The following is a 21,450-nucleotide window of genomic DNA, read 5'->3' as shown; positions in this document are numbered from 1 at the left end:
TATGTTGATTTTTTTTCAATAGAGGAAAATACATTCATCTCCTTTAAAATCCAAGCTTTTCATTGTATCCATGTACTTAACTTCATCTCCATTCAACTCCAATATAAATGAGTCTAATTAAATCCCTAACAAATCTTTCAGTTTAATATACAAGATTGACATTTTGTCAGTTTTCCTCATTTCTACAATGATTGGACTCCTGGCCTTTTGTGATACTTGATATGTCACCAATTCTTCTTTAACTAATGGAGAATAGGGTGTATACACTTGGGGAAATTGAGGAAAATAACCATCAAAATTCTAGATCAAATTCTTATAAAAATTAACAACCTAGCTTAACCTGATTTGGGATTTATTTTATTGTGTTCTATACATTACGTTATTCCGATTACAATATTACAATTTTAATAATTGTCTTTACCAAATTTAGCTTGATAGTAAGTCGTATATTTTTTTCATATTGATATTGTGAGTGCCATTCAAGAAAACGATAACTATATATTCTCTGAGGCAAAAGATGGTTTTTGAACAGCCGAGAAGAATTCTGGAAACAACAAAAACTTATTAATTAGTTTTTCTAAGATAGGTACCTAGATCGAAATAAATATTATATATAGTTGTACTTAAAGTTTAGGTTAAATAACAATATTAATTGGGGTTATTTGATTTAATTTTAATTTTTTTTTATTTATTTATTAGTAAATTTAATAATGCATAATACCTATAAGGCTACAACAAACAAATAAATTAGATTTTTTTAAGTAGTTTCATTTTTACTTTTATGCTGATTCCAATCAAAGTGAAGAATATATTTGTTTAACAATGTTTTTTTAGTATACGGTGCATATTTTTCCCATATTATTTTTTTTTTTTGAATAATGAGAAAAAATAACAAAAAACATCAGTAGGTAAATTGAGAATATTTAAGTAACATCAGTTTTTGACTATGCCAATTTTTGCTATTATAAAAGCATGTTTTTGAATATATCTTAAGAAAATGAAGAGCATATATATAATATAATATACATAGTGTTGGAAGTCTGAAATATTTCACAAAAATGTGAAACATTAAATTATATTAATACTAATAAGTAATATTGGTGATCGGTATTTATTTATTAATTAATAATAATATAATTCATAAGTTGTATCTTAAATCATTCATATTAGTATTTAATAACTGTGCGAATACATCACTTGCCCAGCAAGATTATTTTATAAAACTCATAGAAGAATTTGCTGAAAACAGTGATAATGAACTACAATTTTTATTGGCAATTGAATATGAAGTCAATGCTCTTGAGAATGGCGGTAGTATTAACTTATAAAATGAAGAAGAATAGTCTATGGAGTAAAGCGCTCCCGAATGTACTTTATAACTTATCAATAACGCACTATGCACATTTATTCATTATTATTATTTTGATTTAAGTATCAATCTTTTGCCAGTTGTATTAATTTAAATATAAACCTATTTATGTAAAGTCATATTTAAATTTGTTATGCAATTTACTTGGATATGATTTTCTTATATTTTTTAATTAATTTTTTCAATTCAATATTATTAACAATATTAACTAGAACTTGAAAGTATTAGAAAATGCATTTTTTTTTTTGTAAGTCTCAGAACTTTTAAAGTATGACAAAAATTTGTTTTACATTTCCCCGACTTCGTTTACAAAATTGTAATTTGCCAATTTTGACATATTTACAGGTTTCCATGTTATTTTGCTTTTTATTAATCATAAGTGCTATATGAATTATATCACATAAATGAATTAAACACGTTTTGATCAATTTTTTTATATTTTATCATCAAGACTGTCTAAAATGTTCAATATTATCGAAAACACTTACACTCTTTATTTAACAGTTAATAACACTTATTGTCAAATGTATATTAATTATTTAGTTGATTTAAATTATTTGAAACAAACAAGATCAATTGCATGTTAGTAGTCAATACATTTTATTATTTTATACTTAGTAGAAAATCAAACTATAATACAGCCACTATTGTAACTCAACAATATGTCTTATAATATTTATAAATGATTAGTATTTAAAAAGATATAAATATGTAATAAATATTTTAAATAATTAGTTATTTTTATCAAACCTATTCCTTGCAAGTATTCACAAAACAGAAACCATTATCTTCAACTAAGTTAAAAAAGTTGTCAATAGATTTGGCTAACTCTAAGCTTTCATATATAAAAGATAAAATGTACAACCATATAAGAAATTATCTTTATTTTATTTCACTTCAGAACTATACCAATACACAACAATAAGTAATATTTTAATATGTCCCCATTTATGACATAAACATAAACATAATAATTATTAATACAAATAAATTAATCAACAGAAATATATTAAAAAGTTAATACAGTTGACATATATGTGTATATTATATATAGTTCAGTGTAGAACAACAAAATAGTTGCAAACTATTGTCAAACTATAAATAATACCATTTTATTAATTTTATAAAAATACTTAATTAGTTTTTAACTTTATATACTTTTCAAATGAAAATTATACTTAATTTCATGTACTTTAAAATAATAAACTAGATTATATCATATTTTGTACAACACGACATTTAAATTAAAAATACATAGTACATTTACAGTTATTGTTTGATTTATCCGCAAAATCTTTCTATCCTTCATTAAAATTAGTACAAATAACTATAAAATATGATGTATTGCATTTTTATTAATTTAAATATAATTATCAATTTTTATCATAATAAATTATAGTAAGAAAAATATTTGTTAACTATTTTTGCATAAAAATTTAAAAAAACATCTTGTAAGAAAGTTCATACTTTTAATACAATTAAAGTGGGCTATTTTAATATCATAGCATGTATTAACATATATAATCAGATAATCTAGTATGGTTAATACAGAAAATACAATATAAAATAAAAAACCAACATAAATCAAATTATTATTTTAGACAGTTACAATTAATTCAAATGAAAAACAAAAAAAAAACCATTTATTTATAAATTATTGTTTAAAATAATAAACTTTTACAATTGTTTAATTTGTTTATAGTTGTAGTATAGTTAGTTAATTATTGGTTTCATGATAAAACAATAAATAATAGTAATAATTGAATCTGTAATTTACTATTGACCACTTAATAAATAGTTATACCGATACTTTCATATTGATAAATAAATATAGCTTATACTAAACCTCCTCCTGTATTATACAATTATTTGGAAAACCACAAGTCATTGATTGCCATGGTATATTATTGAGTGCTTGATCTTTTATTAAATGTTCTGCTCTAGGTAATGAACGTGTATAACTTATTTGACAGTAATGTGGTAGTGTCCATCTATCACACACACTACAACGACCCGCTAAATTAAAGTATATCCATAATGTGTAGGGTATATCCTGTCTTTTGAATGGTACACGATTATCCATCAAATTGTATAATGCCAAATGATATAATGAGTGTACTGCATTTTCACAACCGTCTTCCTTTACAATACCCGATATAGCCAAATATCGAAGTAAGTGATCATCGTATGGTTGAATTCTCGGCAAGAGAAATAAGTTATTTGATAGATCCACTTTGTTAAAAATTTTAGAAGATAAACAATGAGGAAAGTATACTAACAAATTTTCAGCAACAAACAAGTTTTTGAGTTTCTTAAGTTCACCGATGAAATGAGGCAAATATGACTAGAAAAAAAACAACAATATTTTTTTAATTACTCATTAGATTAAAACAACTAGCTATTTAAATTTATTTTGTACGTAAAATAAAGCATGAGTTTTGCATAATAATAATAAATAACAAAAAGTATAATTAATTTTTGTCTTTTTAGAATTATAAATCAAGAGCCTGAAATTATATGCATTTGCAAATGCTTTGTAACGTTTGTATAACACTAATTTTAAATACCAAGTTTAATTATGCATACTTGGAAGATTTATGTATTTAACATCAAATAAATCAATAAATTTACTTATTAATTTTTTAAATTGAAGCTCGCTCTATACACATAAGTATCAGATGTACATTTAGTAGAATTAATCTTGTTTTGTTGGTTTTAATATTAAATTGAATTAACCTACCATCAAAATTAAAATTGATACCATTATTTGTTTTTATTTTAGATTTTTTATAATGTTTTAATTTTTTATAGATATAGTTACATCATTATTTTTAAATTATAATATTTTAAATAATTATAACTTGCATAAAAATTGAAATATAATAAGACGTCAAAATACAAACACAGATAATGTTTTTAAGTTAATGATATTTCACAATAATTTCTAATATTAATGTTAACAATACTAGATTTACTCTGTTGACAGAAAATTCTACATGTTAGAGAAACAAAACCAATAGTGAATCAACACAACAACCTAATAAATATGAAAAAAGAAAAATAAATACATTTTAATTGAATTAAAAAAAAAAAAGAACAGTAAATATTATCGTTGTTATTGTTAATAATGTTATCATTAGTTGAGTTAATAGAATATTGCAGTTAATGATTTAAATATATTAAAAAATTGTTTGAATTTAAGTACGTATTTGAAAATTTATTATTGTAAATTATATAAAGTTTGAAACTGATTCTCCTGACATAGTAATAAACATTTTTTTTATCGAGTAATTATATAAAAAATAAACATAATTTTTATAACTGCATATTTAGGTTGTCACTTTTTCTTTACATCATATATTATATTAATTTTTAAATACATATAATTCCAAGTTCAAGATTAATGAAGAATAATGAATTTTTAGACTTTTACCTAAATTCTCAAAATTAATATTTTTTTAAAATCTTTTCATGTACAATACACAAAAAACTAAGAACACCAAGTATACTAAAGTAACATTACTTATTATGTATCGAATAGGTAGATGCAACAGAAAATATGCATTCAAAACACAATGCATTTGAAAAATAATATGAAATATAACATAACTACCCACAGTTAATCAGAGAACAAAATCATAGTTTTTAAGTGCATTGTAAAAAAGACAATTATTAAACAAAAGTAGTAATACAATTACTAAATTACCAGTTCATTTTTGGTTGTAGATAAAGTTTGTAGATTTTTTAGGAACGTTATTTCAAACGGTAATCTTGTAATGCCTATAGAATCCATTTTTAAAGTCGTTAATGTATCACAAATTGTTGTTATAGACGTCCAATTCCAGAACGTATCTTGATTGGTTGGAAGTTTACTATCCGATATGCTGAGATATGTAATCGGTAAACTACCAACTTCTACAGGGATCGTTGGTAATTCACAATTTTCTAGCACAAGTGTGGTCAGATGTCTCATATTCAATACACGGTTGTCAAAACGATCAACAGCTACAAACTTGAGAGCTGTTGGATCAAAACGATTAACAACAGCTTTTTTATTAGATACCGTCTTGGGCATTTGACATGTAGCAATGTTCACTTTTTTACCATCAACAATATCCTTAATTTGAGTGTACAACGTGTAAACATCTGACTTGTCTTGGGAATCTATCATCAATATTTTTTTGGGCTCTATGAATTCCAATCCCATCTTCCCATCTGCAACGAATTGATGGTAGATTTTTTTCACCATGGCCAAGTTGAAGTATTCATTATTCGGATACATTGAGTTCTTAACGCACAGATAATAACGGTCGTTTATTTTTTTGGTCAACACGCATGATTTGAGCGGCCGTGCATTCAACTGTGGAATGTTTAAATCTTGCGTAGCAAGCGTACACCGGACTAACATCGTTATTAGTATTCGAATACAATACGTACGTTCGCGATTAATCAAAATACGAATTCTACGACGTTTACAGTATACAACATCCGCGAGACGGTCGTACCTCGTATAACTTCTTTTTCTCGATTTCAGCTATCGGTATTACAGCGTTTCGCGGGAAATAACAATTATTATAGTATCATGAACAAAGATAAGACTGCTCTATCTCAGTGATGAGTATTCAACAAGATGGATGCCTATATAGTTTATATGAGGTGTCGTCACTCAGGACCCCAGTGCGTACACACTCTTCATTGAAATTATTACCACAGCCGTATAGACACCAGAGCGCGCTTCCTGCCCTATAAAGGCCCATGTTTTCATACTGCTTAAGAGGACGTCTCACTCGCGTGTGTTGTCTCTGTCTTACACACGTACGACATGGTAAATTATCGTTAACCATTTTCAATAGTGTAGTAGAGAGAGTAGTGGTCCGATGTCAAGCAATACGACCAAATAAGCTATTATTTAATAAGACGCAAGACACAACATTTTTCTTTAAACACTTTCGGTCACTCGCTGTTTGGAAATGCAATTTGAATTTTTCTTTACTTTTAACTATTGTAGAATTAAAATTCAGTGTCATTAAAAAAATGAGAACTTATTGATTTTTTGTATAGCTAAATTTGTTTGTACTAATAAAATACGTTAGAGGACACCATTCCGTGATTTTCTGTCTTTGTCTAACACACGTGTGATATAGTATTTTAGACATGTTTTTTGCCAAACATACCAATTGATCTAATGAAGCGATAAGAATTCTGAGAACAGATTTGAATTTGACGTCAAGTCTATTTGAAATCGACTTTCTCACAGCTTTGATATTTTCCTCCAAACTCCTAAAAAGAAATATGTTAGAAAAGAGTAATTAAGAATTGACGTATTTCAATTTTTGACGAAGTTAAAATCAAAAAGTCAAAAATCTGGGAAAGTAAATTTCAAGTAGATTCAACGAAAAATTCAAATCTGTTTTTAGAATTCTTATCGCTTCATTAGATCAATTGTTATGATTGGCAAAAGTGTGACTAAAATCCTATATCGCGCGTGCGTTAGACAAAAACAGAAAATCACGGTATCGAATCCCCTTAAGCCTTAATATTAGAGTGAATACTGAATTGACCTATTATCAAACTTTTAGGTAAGAACATTATCTGTGTTCTCTCGTTGGCTTTTTACGATATTTTAATTTTTAGGTGAGTTATGAGTATGAAATTATTAAATATTTGAAACTGCTCATAATTGAAACTAGTGAACGAAAATTTACCATGTCGTACGTGTGTAAGACTGAGACATCACACGAGGGTGAGACTTCCTCTTAAAGACATTAATCCGTTAAAGTGTTAAATACAAAATGCCTTAAAACAATTAAAATTATGAATTAAAATGTTATTTTTCTTAGAGTTGGCATATAATATAATACATATATTATAATTTGTATTTTATAATAATTGGAGCCTGTAATTATAATTTACATTTGCATTTTTGTTTTAAATATTTTTTATCAAGTAGACATCAATTTATTATAAAATATTATGATGTATAATCTAGTCACTTCTTTAGATATTTACATCCTACTCGAAATCTTGAAATTCAAGATTTTCAAGAAAGAATGAGTTCAATTTTCAAGAGCGTACAAGAAATTATACATACATAGTACAATATACGTACCAGACCCATATTAGACGCAGACTTCAATACGAGTCAGTAGGTACATAACTATTACACATCGATACTTATCGAACTTTTCTACTTGAAAACTTTGAACACCTTGGCCGTTTGAAGTATAAGTTAATCCATTAGATTCTTCAAATCTTGAAGTTTGCTTATAGCAAATTGTTTAGTTTATAAACTATAAATATTATTTATTATAATTTATATTGGCTATATACTAAAATGTGTAGTATTATAATTATGTACATATCTTAGGGAGAGCTTAAGGTAGTTCAGAGAGGGCTAAGCCTCCCCCAACATTTTCCTATTTATGTCCATGTAATTATGAATATTATTATTTGTTAATTGTAATTTGTAACACTCTTAAAGCATTATGTATGATCATTTAGTGAATTATCTCATACATTTTTTATTTATTTTTTTGGAATAGGGAAACTAAAAATGACAGAATTTAATAGTATAAATATCTATATTTGAAAAAAAAATAAAGCATTGAAATACATACATACAAATAATTTTGAACATATAAGTCATTATACAATATGGTATGTAAATGTATATGCCTATTTGTTAAATCTTACGATACATTACATGTTATTACAACATACATTTATAGACACTATACACACAGTCAGGGCCGGATTTAGGAGAGGGCCCAGGGGGCCCCGGGCCCCACAAAATGAGGGCCTCTTCTCAGTGGAATTTTTTTAAATATAAAACGCGATAATATAATATTTTAAAAATAGATAAAACTACAACTTCAATAAAAATGTTTAATCGTTGATACTGTCATAAATATATAAATAAATCTTATTATTAATATACTTGTACCTATATTATAAATTCATAAAAATAAGTTGCGAGTTTACAAATATAAATTTAAAATCGATTATTATGGACATGTATAGCATAGGATAATCCCGATTGAATAATATTCGTAATTTGGTATGGTTTTAAATATTGATAAAAAAAAAAACAAGTTATAAATATACACATACAACTTGTGTAGCAAGCCGCCTAGCCGCTGTTGTAGATAAATACAACAATACGTACCGATTAAGTTATAAATAAAAATATGCGATAGCCGACGATAACGTAGATAAAGATTTCATTTGTACCTTCATATTTGATGCAGTAGACGTGTACACTCTTCAACCACGCTAGTATATTTTGGTATAATATTTTGATCGTGATATTTATCCAGGTTAGTTTAATGTATTATTATTTATTGTATTATATGTATATTATTATTAAGTAAAGACTTGAAAATATAATCTAAGACTTTCTAGAACTTCCTCTTTCCAATGATTAAAATTTTTTACCGCAAATACGCGAAAAAAGTTAGAAATTCACACAAGACAAATTAAATTTTGACGATTTTTCGTCGATATTAGTTATTTAATTGTTATTTTTAAAATAATAATCCTACCAGATTGAAACATACACTGAATACTTAAATGTGTATTTTGTAAATATTCTAAGTAATTTCGAATCGATTTAATGAAATTTGTGTCTCGTATTTTATTTAATTTGTACATTATCAAATTCTATTAAGTTTCTGTCGTCGTCGGATTGAGATGTAGTTTATTGTGAAAACGTTACACTTTAACGTAATTATATTTATATTATATTATTAAAATATTTAATTATTATTAATTATTATATATTATAAATTATAATCGTCAATTAATTATTATATAATTAATAAAAAATATAAATATCTTTTACTCTATTATAGTCATAAATTCTTCGTTAACCAAAATTATGAACGATCGTCATACAAAACCTCGTATATATACTTCTGGTGCACAAAAAAGAAAATTGAAGGTAGAACGTGATAAACAGATAGAAGAAGTTATTTCCCAAATTCCAAAACTGACCAACTATTTTTCTTCTTCGAGGCAGTTAACAAATGTTTTAAATAATGATATTACTAATGAAAATGTTGAAATTTTAACCTCCAAAGAAAATGAAACTATGTGTGAAAATGTAGTAATTCAACAGTCTAGCTCAACAGCGGAGAATAATTCATCTATAGAAAAAAAAAAATCAAATGATGATTCTGAACATCTTGAATTAAATGCCAAAAATACCAATATTATAGAAAATGAACCCATCGTAGAACCCGAAATTTCAAACTCTTTTATTGGTTTTAAAAATGATGTTGGTATTTGGCCTCAAAATTCTACTAATATAAATACTAATAAAATACTGGATAAAACAAGGTTTAACAAACTTGCAAAACTGCGATGAAAAGTTATTAGAAACAAAATCTTTTCTACAAAATCGGGTTGATCGCTCTGCAAATAATACTAGAAAATGTTCTATACATTTTTTCAAACGGATAACTAAAAATAGAGAAGTTATTAATCGTAATTGGCTATGTTTCTCTCCAATTACTGGTAAATTGTATTGTTATATTTGCAAACTATTAGGGACAAAAAATGGAAAGTTATCTAGTGATGGATTTTGTGATTGGAAGCATGCAGCTGAAAAGTTATCCCAACATGAAACATCAAAACATCATCTTGAAGCAATTATTGCAATAAATCATCGAGCGAGAGAAAATGATTGTCTAGATCAACAACTTCAAAAACAGATAACAGAAATATCTTCCTATTGGCGCCAAGTTCTAAAGCGAGTAATTAGCACAATCAAATTGATTTCAGAACGTGGCTTAGCATTTAGAGGAGATGACGAAATAATTGGTTCACCAAGAAATGGAAATTATCTTGGAATTCTTGAATTAGTGGCGGAGTTTGATCCATTTCTGTCAGCTCATATAAAAGATCATGCGAATAAAAAAAGTGGTCACACAAATTACCTTTCATCAACTATTTGTGAAGAATTAATTGATCTTATGGCTAAAGAAGTATTAGGCGAAATAATAACAAGAATTAAAAAATCAAAATATTATTCGGTATCTGTAGATTCTACTCCCGATGAAGCACATATAGATCAATTGACTATAGTAGTACGCTATATGGAAAAAATGAATCCAGTAGAAAGATTTTTAACATTTCTACCAAATTGTGGCCACACTGGCATTGAAATGGCAAATACTCTCATTACATTTTTGGACCATCATGAAATTGAATTGATTGACTGCCGTGGTCAATCATATGACAATGCGGCAAACATGAGTGGAAAATATCAAGGTATGCAAGCCTTAATTAAAAATAAAAATGAATTCGCAGAATTTGTTCCTTGTTGTGGTCATTCGTTAAATTTAGTTGGGAAAACAGCAGCCAACTCGTGTATTGCAGCTATTCGTTTCTTTGATTTCATACAAAATCTTTACGTGTTTTTTACTGCAACTCCCATACGTTATTCACTTTTAACAAAAAAATTAGCTTGCATAGATAAAAATAAACGTGTTTACGTTTTAAAGAATTTGAATGAAACCCGATGGTCATGTCGTGCAGATGCAACAAAAGCTGTTGTATTTAGTTATGATTATATAAAAGAAGCTTTAGTAGAAATTTCAAACGATTTTGATCAAAAAGAAATTGTTAAAATCGAATCCAAAAAACTTTATGAATCAATGTGTCAACTTGAAGTGGCATTTTATGCAATTTTTTGGAATGATATTTTAGAGAGGTTTGATTTAACAAGCCATCTTTTACAAGACCCGAAAATAGTTCTTCAAACTGCTGTAAATGCCCTTAATTCTCTTTTATCATTTGTTCGAGAAATACGAAATAAATATGAAGAATACGAAGAAAAAGCAAAAGAAATGTCAGGATCAAAAGATTATGCGCAAATTCATAATCGGAAAAAAAATGTAAGACTAGGTTCATTAAATAGTAATCAAACAGCAACAACCAAGTTATCACCAAAAGAAAAATTTAGAATAGAAAGCTTTATTTCAGTAGTTGATCAATTGATAGTATCATTAACCGAAAGAATAGGTGCTTATGAAACAATTTGTCAACGTTTTGGTTTTTTAAATAAAATTGAAAAATTAGAAACTTCTGAGCTAGAATCTGCTGCAAATTATCTTGTTAGCATTTATCCTAATGATTTAGAATCTTCACTCGGTAACGAACTTAGACAGTTCGGTTCATTTGTAAAAATATATATAGAAACACGTAAAGATAATGAGCAATGGGAAATGTTTTTATACAGAATTATTGAGGAAAATAATTTACAATGTACATTTCCTAATATAGAAGTAGTACTGCGTATATATTTGGTTTTGATGGTGTCCAACTGTAGTGGAGAACGATCATTTTCAAAAATGAAGTTAATAAAAAACCGACTACGAACTTCGATGACACAAAGACGACTATCAGAACTTGCATTGTTAAGTATTGAAAGTGACATACTTAGATCATTAGATTTTTCTCAAGTAGTTGAAAAATTTGCGGCAACAAAATCTCGCAAAGTGATCATATGAATATATTATTATAACAATTATTATTTAAGTTCTGTACATATATTATGATGATTGATAGTACATATTATAATCTAATAAATGCAATTTGCTTATTTATTATCTTTATTGTTTCATTACAACAAATCATTGTTTTTTCCTAACCAAAATTCTAGTTATTTGGAATTTTGGTTATTAAATATATTATTATGTAATCGAAAAAAATATCTACTTCTAAGGATGGGTCCAGGGCCCCCACATTCCTAAATCCGGCCCTGCACACAGTACACGACACTCTTGTTCCGTGGAAGATGGGTAAGATTAACGTCCTATTTTAAATAAAATGTATTATAGACCCAAAAAATATAAACTACTAAAATTAAATGATAATCATTATTATTATAATTGTATTTTTATTTATAATTTAAATAGTCAGCTATATGTAAACTGTGAAAAAACTGCACCTTTTCTAAAATTCAATATGTTAACTGTGGCAATTTATTTTACATAAGTAATATATATATGTACGTACTATGTGCATACCGATACGATAACACGTATTAGGTATAGCTATATACATATATTAATATTTACCTATAATCTATATTATATTATTATGTACATTATATCGTTTAATTATTTATGTTACCTATGTTGGATACAGTAATCCTGTAAAAAACGACAAAACGTTATTAAAATAATTGTCATAAATAAAATATTTTTAAATTACATAGAAATTTAAAAGTTCGCTTGTTGAAATAAACTTTATATTTATATTATTTTTTTTAATATGTAAGTTATATATTTATATTTATATTAGAAGTAAGACTTCAACACCACAAGCCATTAGCCTATAGTTATATTTATCATTAAGATAAACAGTAGCCTTATTTGAAATTTTAAAGTTAACTGCATTTAACGTTTTTTGTCGTATTATATTTTATTATATGGCATTTATTTATAATTTCGTTTTTTTTCTAGATTCGTTGGATACAAATTGGTAAGGAAAATCCAAATTTATTTTTAAGTTCAAACGCAATATACTAAATATCGGTTTCTTTATAAGTAAAGGATTATCACAAGTGATAATACTACTTATTACTACGTATTTACTATTGTAAGATGTCACTACAAGAAATAGGTAGTTTAAGAAATGCTGTGCAGTCAAATATTTAATTTAATATGGAACTTACAACAATATTTAGTCAGAATGATAAACAACTAATTGTTTTAAACGATTATAAATTTAAATATAAAATAAAAATAAGTGGTCAAATAGGAATGCTCAAATATAGCATGCACTATATACAATAGGTAGTTAGGTATATAAAATAATTTGTTGCTGTTTGTATATTGTATCCAATCGGTTTTGTCGCAGATTGAATGATGTTAAATTTTTCTTTTTACCATCTCCCAAAGAGTCTGGCTTTATTTCGTTGCTACGTAGTCGATAAGTTATCAATAATAAATAATTACATTTAATTACAACTATCATGAATCTATATAATATCTTATTATATTATATGTATTTTCAGTGGCGTATTTAAGGTTTTTTCGCTTATAGGCACTTTCTAATTCGCCGCCTTGGATCTTGTGCATGACCAAAAAATGAAGTTTTGATTAAGAAATATATACAACTAAAAACTATTCCTAATGAAATTGAATTTGATTATCATAAAGCGAGAGTTCTTAAAAAAAAATACCTATCAGTAAAAATTATTGTTTAATTATAAATTCCTTTGCTATTTAAGACTATTAAAATTTGATACCTTTTCTACTATACATAGAATCATTTGAAGAAGCTAATAATTTGACAGAAAAAGGGTGCAATCAAAGTTATTTGTCATATTATACTGGTGAATTAAAGATCAAGAGAAAGTTAAAAAAAATAAATAAATTATTAGTCATATTCAGATTGTCCCGAGTATTCAAGTTATTATTTTTTCTCCTTTACCTACCTGATTAAATAATAAAATATCTATTTTAATTTGTATGACTTAACTATTACAATTATTATTTTATTTAGATTCTGATGATGAAAAATCCAATAACATTAATAAGTATAATCATAAATTAAAATATGCAGGTTGATGGGTTGGTCTACTTCTCCAAAAAAGTTTAAAAGTAAGTTTTTATTTGTAACAAAGGTATTACAATATTTAAATATCTATTGAATGTTATTTTTAAGATGAAATATATAAATATACATTTTTTTAAAGAACTTAAAAGTCAACAAAAACTATCAATAGTTAAACAGCTGTCTTATGATATATCATCGACAAGTGTAACTAATAAATATAAGAATGGTAAGTGACAATATATTTGTTATTCATTAATTATTATTGTTTCAAATGAATAATATCAGCAAGGTAGAAGTATTATATATATAATCATGTTCTGTTTTTATAGTACCAAAATTTAATTTAAACTCTGATAAAGATAGTAATGAAAACATCATTGAAAACAAATTAGTATCTTCCGATGTTAATCTTGGTAAATATATTTTTTTTTTTTTAATAATAGAATCATTATTTTTATTTAAATCTCAATTATATTTTAACAAACGAAAAAAGTTCAGAAATATGTACCAGAACACCTAAATTATTAGACATAACTACACACACTGTTACACAAGTAACACCAGGCAATAGTACACCGGTATGCTTCAGCTTGATTAAATAATATGTTTTATATTTATTTACTAAGGAAAACAAAAATTTACAAATTTAGTAACTTGTTCAGTAATATTTGATAAGATGTATTATGACTACATAATAATTATATACATATAACTATTAATTTTATTGTGTAGTAGGAAATGATATGAAAAAAACATAATTTTTAAGTAATGGTCTTTTAAAATTTAGGTGATGGTGCACTATGATGCTTAATATAATATTATAATAAGATTTGTAAGACAATAGTGCAGATATATTATACATGTTCAGACTACATATGACAATAATAATCAAAATATGATAAATACGATATTATTAGGTTACCTATTAATAATAATTTAATATTTATTTTTGATTGATTAATAATTATCCAAAGGGTTTAATCAATATGTTTTATTAGAAATTAGATAATATATAACAATTTATAATCAATAAATATCGTTTATTTATTAATAGTTTAATATTTTTTTTTGAAATATTTATTTAACTTTATATAAATATATCATTGCGGTGAATACACATAGGTAATTAGGTAATATATGATTATTATGATAATAAATTTAAATGGATGAATTATTGTTCTGATTTTTTTCTTCTCTATTACTTATGGTTATTTTCTTAACTTAACTTTTAAATACTAACATCTCTTATTCCAATTAATATTTCTTTAAAAGCTTAATACAACAATTTAATTGAATTTACCATGTCATAATGTTAATTATTAATATGTCTTATTAATTATCTTTATACTAAAATAAAAATGTAATGGAAAATTATAAATAATTTCAATATTGTACAATATTACGATAAAGCTGAATTTTTTAATAGATTAAAATAAAATAAATGATTTAAACTATTTCAGTTTATCACCGGATTTTAAAACATAAATAACTCTATTATTATTTTAAAAGACAGCATCATTTGAAAAATATGTATTTGTTTTTTTATAATAAACATAATATCTGATACATAAGTACCGACACACAAATAGATTAAACCGGTGTTCTAGATGAATCTCCTGTTCCACGAACCCCTCTAAATCCACTGCCTCGTCTAAACAAACGCCTGGGAGCACCCATCCCACGACCTCTGCCTCTACCAGGAGGTGAACTATCATATCCGTAGTTATCTCCACTCTAAAATCAAAATATGTAATTAATGTAATTTTTTAGTTTTAGACATAATATTAAATTTGGTATAAATATATATAGTTAATAATTTATCATTCTTAATTACACATAATAATTCTATTCACATATCCATGTTATTAGAACTCGGTTATAATAATAATGTTTGAACTCCTTTTTGTGTATTGTCATTATTTTCAAAAAGCCATTAATAAATAAATAAATGTATCTGTTTTTAAAAGTTATGTCATTTTGAACAAGTTAAAATGACTTTTTAGTTAATTAGGCTGAAATCCTTATTTCTCATAATTTATTAAATTATAACATATGCAATGAAATAACTTGAATATTGAAATACTTTTCATCATATTATGTAGATATATAATTCCAAAAATCGTTTTGTAAAATCCATGCATCTCAAACAAAGTCAGCAAATCAAAAAACCAAACAGCCCTGAATATATAATTTCCTAATAAATGTTCAATATAAATGTTAGTTTTATAATTTTAAGATTTTAAAAATTGAAACTAGGTACTTTAATAATGAACTAATAAATCAATAATTCATAAAACCTAAATTTATATCATACTTTATAAATAGAAATAATAAGTATTTTATTAATTATAATATTATAAATAGTTCTTACATTGCAATCACCACCTTCTCCTCTATTTGGCGGTGGACCTCTTTGATGTCCACGATAGCTATTATACCAATTCGGTTGATATGGTTGGCGATAACGTCTTGGTTGTTCCCCTTTTTCATTTATAGTTTCTTCCTTGCAACCTGTACAATATGATTTTAAAAATCACATAAATGAAGGAATTAATTAAAAATAAATAATTATATACATTAATGATAATATTGGTACATACCACTTGGACTACTATCTCTTAAAGGTTGACCCCCATATCCTGTAAGAGTATTAGGACGACGTCCATAAGACCACTGGCCATGGTTATTCTCCTTTTTTTCAGCTGCATAAGGTGATCCTTTTACAGGGTCCCCATTAGGGCCAGTAACATTTGCTGCATTATAACCTTTCTCACCTTCCACAATATCAAATTCTACGGTTTCCCCAATAGCAAGACTTCGTAGAATTTTATTTGGGTTGTTTTTGATTATAGCAGACTAAAATTAATTAGAGCATATGTTTGAGAAAACATTTCTATAATTATACTTCAAACTTTATTTTATTAATAATATCATATAGTTAAGACAATATAAAAAAAAAACTTAAACCTGATAGCAGTGCAATTCATAATTTCTAAATAACTAAAATCAAAATACCATTCATCAATATTTTGATCTAATACAATTTTTTGTTTTGGTTTTATAAGAAATCAGTAATTTATTATTGAAATAATTAAATATTATTTGCCATTGAGTATTTATTGTAATTAACACTAATTTGGATTTAAAGAAAAATAGGTTCGGTTAGGTTAGGTAACTGTAAATGTATATGAAATTATAATTTGAACGTTCACAACAAAAAATAAATAGAATATTCATGAATTGTGCAGATTGAGATTAAATATAAAATAATTATGTATATTAAAAGGTATCTGGATGATTTGAAAATTGTCTATTATAGTTGATTTTTTTTAATCATTCAAATATAGCTGTGTAAATATATTTATATACTAAACACTGATAACACAGTACATGTTAATTATAATAAATTTCTAGAAGTTAAATTGCATAATTTAGTGTATCTTTACTGTAATTTTTGCACATTTTTAGTTTTATAAATAATAAAATAGTAATAAATATTCATAGTTTTGTAATTACCTGATGTACAAATACATCTTCTTTTGTATCATTACTAAAAATAACATAACACAAAAAATTAATAAATCTATCATTAACCATAAAAATATAAATATATAAATATATTGAAGTTTTTAATGTATAAATTTAATTTAGATAAATGTTTATAATTTTTGATAAATAAACAATTATGAAAATATTAATCAAAAAATAGAATAACCCAAGAACTTGTGTTTTTGATTTTATTTAAGCATCAAAAATCCAATTAACACTAACCGGATAATAAAACCATAACCGCGTTTGATGTGGAAACGTTTAACTACGCCGGTGACTTTCATACCTAAAATAAAAAATGTCCACATTTAATATTTTTTTTTTTATTTATTAAAATTTAAAATGTTTTAGCATATTGTACATGCTATTACAAGTTTGTCAACAGTTTTTAATTAATGACAAATTACGAAATACTAATATTATATGTTAGTGTTATAGTGATATGAAGTATACATGCGAATGTTAGTTAATGTTTGTTTTTAATGGTAAATTAAATTAAATTTGGTCTTCGTCTTCGCTTGATTGTGATAGGAGAAACATTTAATATAAGAACACAAAAATTTTACGATTGTTGGTTCAAAAGTACAAAATATGTCGTAAATACGATTTTGGTGACGGAAGTTATTTATTCATGAAGGGGGAGAGGGCATTAAATATTATTATCTGCGCATGTATTTATGGATGGAGCAATTTTTAGTTTTGTCCACTATTCTAACCTAACGAGCAATCCGGCTAAAAATACGGGGAGCGTCATTATTATTTAATGATTCCCGAGATGAGTGTAAGTTGTCGGGTGCTATTTATTATTATAATCATCATCATCATAAACATCGTCATTATCAACATTACGACACATTACAACAACAAAGGTAATAGATATAACAACGACCACGTACATTCGTAATAGGTATGAAAACGTTCATTTATCGATCAGATAACCTAACCTAACCTAACATAACCTAACATAACCTAATCCGATCACCGGTGATATTGGAGGCAGTGGCCTGGTTGAGGTGTGGGTGGAGGTTCACATGTCCGGAGACACGATCTCGATGCGCGGCGTGTATACGATATAATAATACTACATGACGAAAATGACAACAAACGCTAAAGTATTATTGATTTCAAACTTCATTGAAATTATCATTTCAAAGTTCAGACGCTTCCTATAGCGTGGGGGATGTGAACGCGACGCGCGTTACGGCGTATACCGCGCGGCGTGCAGTCATATCGGCGATCGGCGGGCAGCGAGCAGACAAACAAAAAACTAACAACAATCATCCCGAGACGTGCGTGGGCATGAGGGGGGGGGAGGGCTAAGAACGACGATTTCATGGTGACATGACGCGCGCTTCGGACAAGGCACGTGAATCATACGTGTCGCCTCTTAATCGTCAATGGCGGCGACGGCCGTTGTGCGTGGGACGATTGACACCCCCTCAGAGAGCGTGCGCGCGGTAGATTACTTACATATGACCGGCTTTTGGGCAACAGGCTTCTGCGGTGGCCGTCTAGTCCTCCTATTTTCACTGACTTGTTCCGCCATTTTGTTGTTAAGACGAAGAAGGATCGAACTATGATGGAAAAAAATTACTTCAACGCTATCTCCTGCCTGACGTTCACCTTCTCTGCGTTGTGCTCCACTGATGGCTGATTGGCGGTTGGCGGTGGCTGCTGGTCCGCCGCGTCGAACTGACGGTGCCGACCGCCACCGACAGCACACGACGCGCAACAGGCACAGGACGGTCGACGGTCAACGGATGCGCGCGCACCGTCCGTAACTTCATACTCGCTATAACGTGGCGAGTTGCTGGCACGTGTGTGCGAAGGCGGGGCAGACCGTGTCAACTCGTACATAATATAGTTCTAGTACCTGTTGGTGTAACTCAAAAGAGATGCAATGGCTGCGCTAGTATCGAATTCTATTATCTACGTTCTGTACTTCCATGATAATTGATAAATTAATAATTATAGAATTGACTGCCCTCTCATTTTTTTGCTATTGCGACGGCCACGAGAATTATTATTTTTAAGGTTTAATTGTTATTAATTAAATAATGGCTTCTATTAAATGCTGCGTGGTTTGGTGTAATAGCGACAGTACAGTTAGAAAACATGTTTTTCCACTTGACGATGGCGAATATGCGACGTGGGTTCAGCTGTCTGGAAATAAAAAGTTAAAGTGTCTCACAAAGAAGTATGTTAGGAAAACATTCCTAGTTTGCTGTAGACACTTTGACAGTAGTAGTTATAGTTTTGGAACTACACGGCTGATAAAAGGCTCATTGCCCTGTTTGAAATTGCCAAGTATTTATTTTCCATTTTAAATTGTGGTTAATACGTGTGCCGAGATTTTATGTGGCGTAGGTAATAAAGGCACCTACCACTAACTTCTAGTAAAGATAATATTATTAATTTATTCATGATTTTAATATTGCTTTTTTATCTGCTTATAACAATAAATAGTTAATGAATTTAATGTTTTTGTGCAATAAAAAAAATGTTATGGAAGTTAATAATATCATGTTATAAGTTTACTTATGTAATGTAGATAGATTTTTAACTCAGTGTTTTATGTAATTATTAATTTTTTTAAAATGTGTACCTATACATAATAATGTATTAATATGTATGACTTAAGTAATAATATCATGTTTATTTAGTGTTTCCATACATAGGTATTCAAAATTACAGTGTTATAAAGAATACATTTAACAATCGAATATTTATTTATTTCTAAGAATTTCTTGGATTATAAGTTGATCCGAATTGAATTTTCGTGTGCGACTTGAATACAGTTCTAGTAGTTTAATAATTATTATTCACTAAAATGTTGATAATATTTAATAAGCAGCAATTAATATAACGATTAATCCATATATTTTTATAAACGTATTTGAACAAATTTTTATAGCAGCAATAAATCATTCATCCACTAGTCAAATCAACTGTGTCAACTTATCATTCAATGGTTCAATTGAATATCTAGATGTTACCTTTCGCTTCACCTTTATTTAGCTTAAATCAAGGTTTGTACAAATTGAAAGTGAGCAAATTAAACTGTCACAAGTTATTTAACAATTAATTATTTTTAGAAACACCATTGAATCAATTGTCATTTGCTAACCTTGTAAACCTATCGTTTAATGACTCAAATGAATATTTAAATATAACCTGTACGTCAGGGTGTCCCAGAAAATTCAATATAATTTTTTTCACATGCATACCCTCTTAATTTTTTTGTATTTTATCAAAACACTCGTAAATGAAATTTCATGAACTTTGGATCACGATAAGCCGTGCCAACTCGAGTAGTAACCTGTCGTTGCCTGTTAATACATGCATTATAAACGTGTGCGCTTTTGAACGCAGTTATGTATGTATAATTACCAGTTGTTAATGTTAGTAAGCATATGACTTTTGGTGAATCAACATGTCATCTAAATTACGCAGTACTAATAACGGTATATTTTTAGTAGGAGACGTACAACACCAAATAAACGGGTCAAAACTTCCCTCTAATGGACAAGTACTTGCAGTATTGATTTATAATATCAGGGAAGTAAAATTAACTATTAATGAAAGTGCGAATCTCGCTGTAATCTTCGCTTAATTCGAGTGAGAGACTTTACCCAAAAGTCCTTAATGCAATGACCCACAATTATTGCAATTGCCCAGATTATAATTTTTTTTATTACAGTAATATTTTTATTATAAGAGTTTTGTTTGACTCTTACATTATACTTGTTACAATGTAAATAAAAATGAAACAGAAATTTTATAAAGTATTTGAATATATTAAAAAATTAACTAAGTTAAGAAAAATACATTAAAACTAAAATTTTCTAGCTTACCTATATCTCTAGTCATGCACCGTCCGGAAATAATGAGCTAAATCACCGATGATACACGATGGAAATGCGAATTATGCACATCAAGACGAATGTTGAATTGATTATACAATA

The 21,450-nt window shown here is 27.2% G+C and overlaps 3 protein-coding genes across 3 annotated transcripts; 1 reads left to right on the top strand and 2 right to left on the bottom strand.

The window, feature by feature from the left end:
- Positions 1–3,111: 3,111 nt before the first annotated feature.
- LOC113558598 lies at positions 3,112–5,908 on the bottom strand. Its single transcript, XM_026964094.1, has 2 exons — positions 5,076–5,908; positions 3,112–3,713 (listed from the first exon to the last, which is right to left on the bottom strand). The coding sequence occupies exons 1-2, from the start codon at positions 5,775–5,777 to the stop codon at positions 3,210–3,212; spliced, it is 1,206 nt and encodes a 401-aa protein (XP_026819895.1). The 5' UTR covers positions 5,778–5,908; the 3' UTR covers positions 3,112–3,209.
- Positions 5,909–9,458: 3,550 nt separating this feature from the next.
- LOC113558114 (zinc finger MYM-type protein 1-like) lies at positions 9,459–11,880 on the top strand. The gene is made up of 2 exons (XM_026963625.1): positions 9,459–9,648; positions 9,917–11,880. Exons 1-2 carry the CDS (start codon positions 9,459–9,461, stop codon positions 11,878–11,880), a joined length of 2,154 nt encoding a protein of 717 aa, XP_026819426.1.
- A 3,644-nt stretch (positions 11,881–15,524) lies between these two features.
- On the bottom strand, positions 15,525–19,279 carry LOC113558713 (Y-box-binding protein 2-like). Its single transcript, XM_026964227.1, has 6 exons — positions 18,956–19,279; positions 17,708–17,771; positions 17,453–17,486; positions 16,537–16,792; positions 16,308–16,447; positions 15,525–15,670 (listed from the first exon to the last, which is right to left on the bottom strand). Exons 1-6 carry the CDS (start codon positions 19,029–19,031, stop codon positions 15,527–15,529), a joined length of 714 nt encoding a protein of 237 aa, XP_026820028.1. The 5' UTR covers positions 19,032–19,279; the 3' UTR covers positions 15,525–15,526.
- Between the last annotated feature and the right edge of the window lie 2,171 nt (positions 19,280–21,450).

This window comes from Rhopalosiphum maidis, chromosome 3, assembly GCF_003676215.2.
Source record: "Rhopalosiphum maidis isolate BTI-1 chromosome 3, ASM367621v3, whole genome shotgun sequence".
Taxonomy (NCBI): domain Eukaryota; kingdom Metazoa; phylum Arthropoda; class Insecta; order Hemiptera; family Aphididae; genus Rhopalosiphum; species Rhopalosiphum maidis.
Note: the sequence above shows the minus strand (reverse complement) of the source record. Positions and strands in the feature narration are given on the sequence as shown.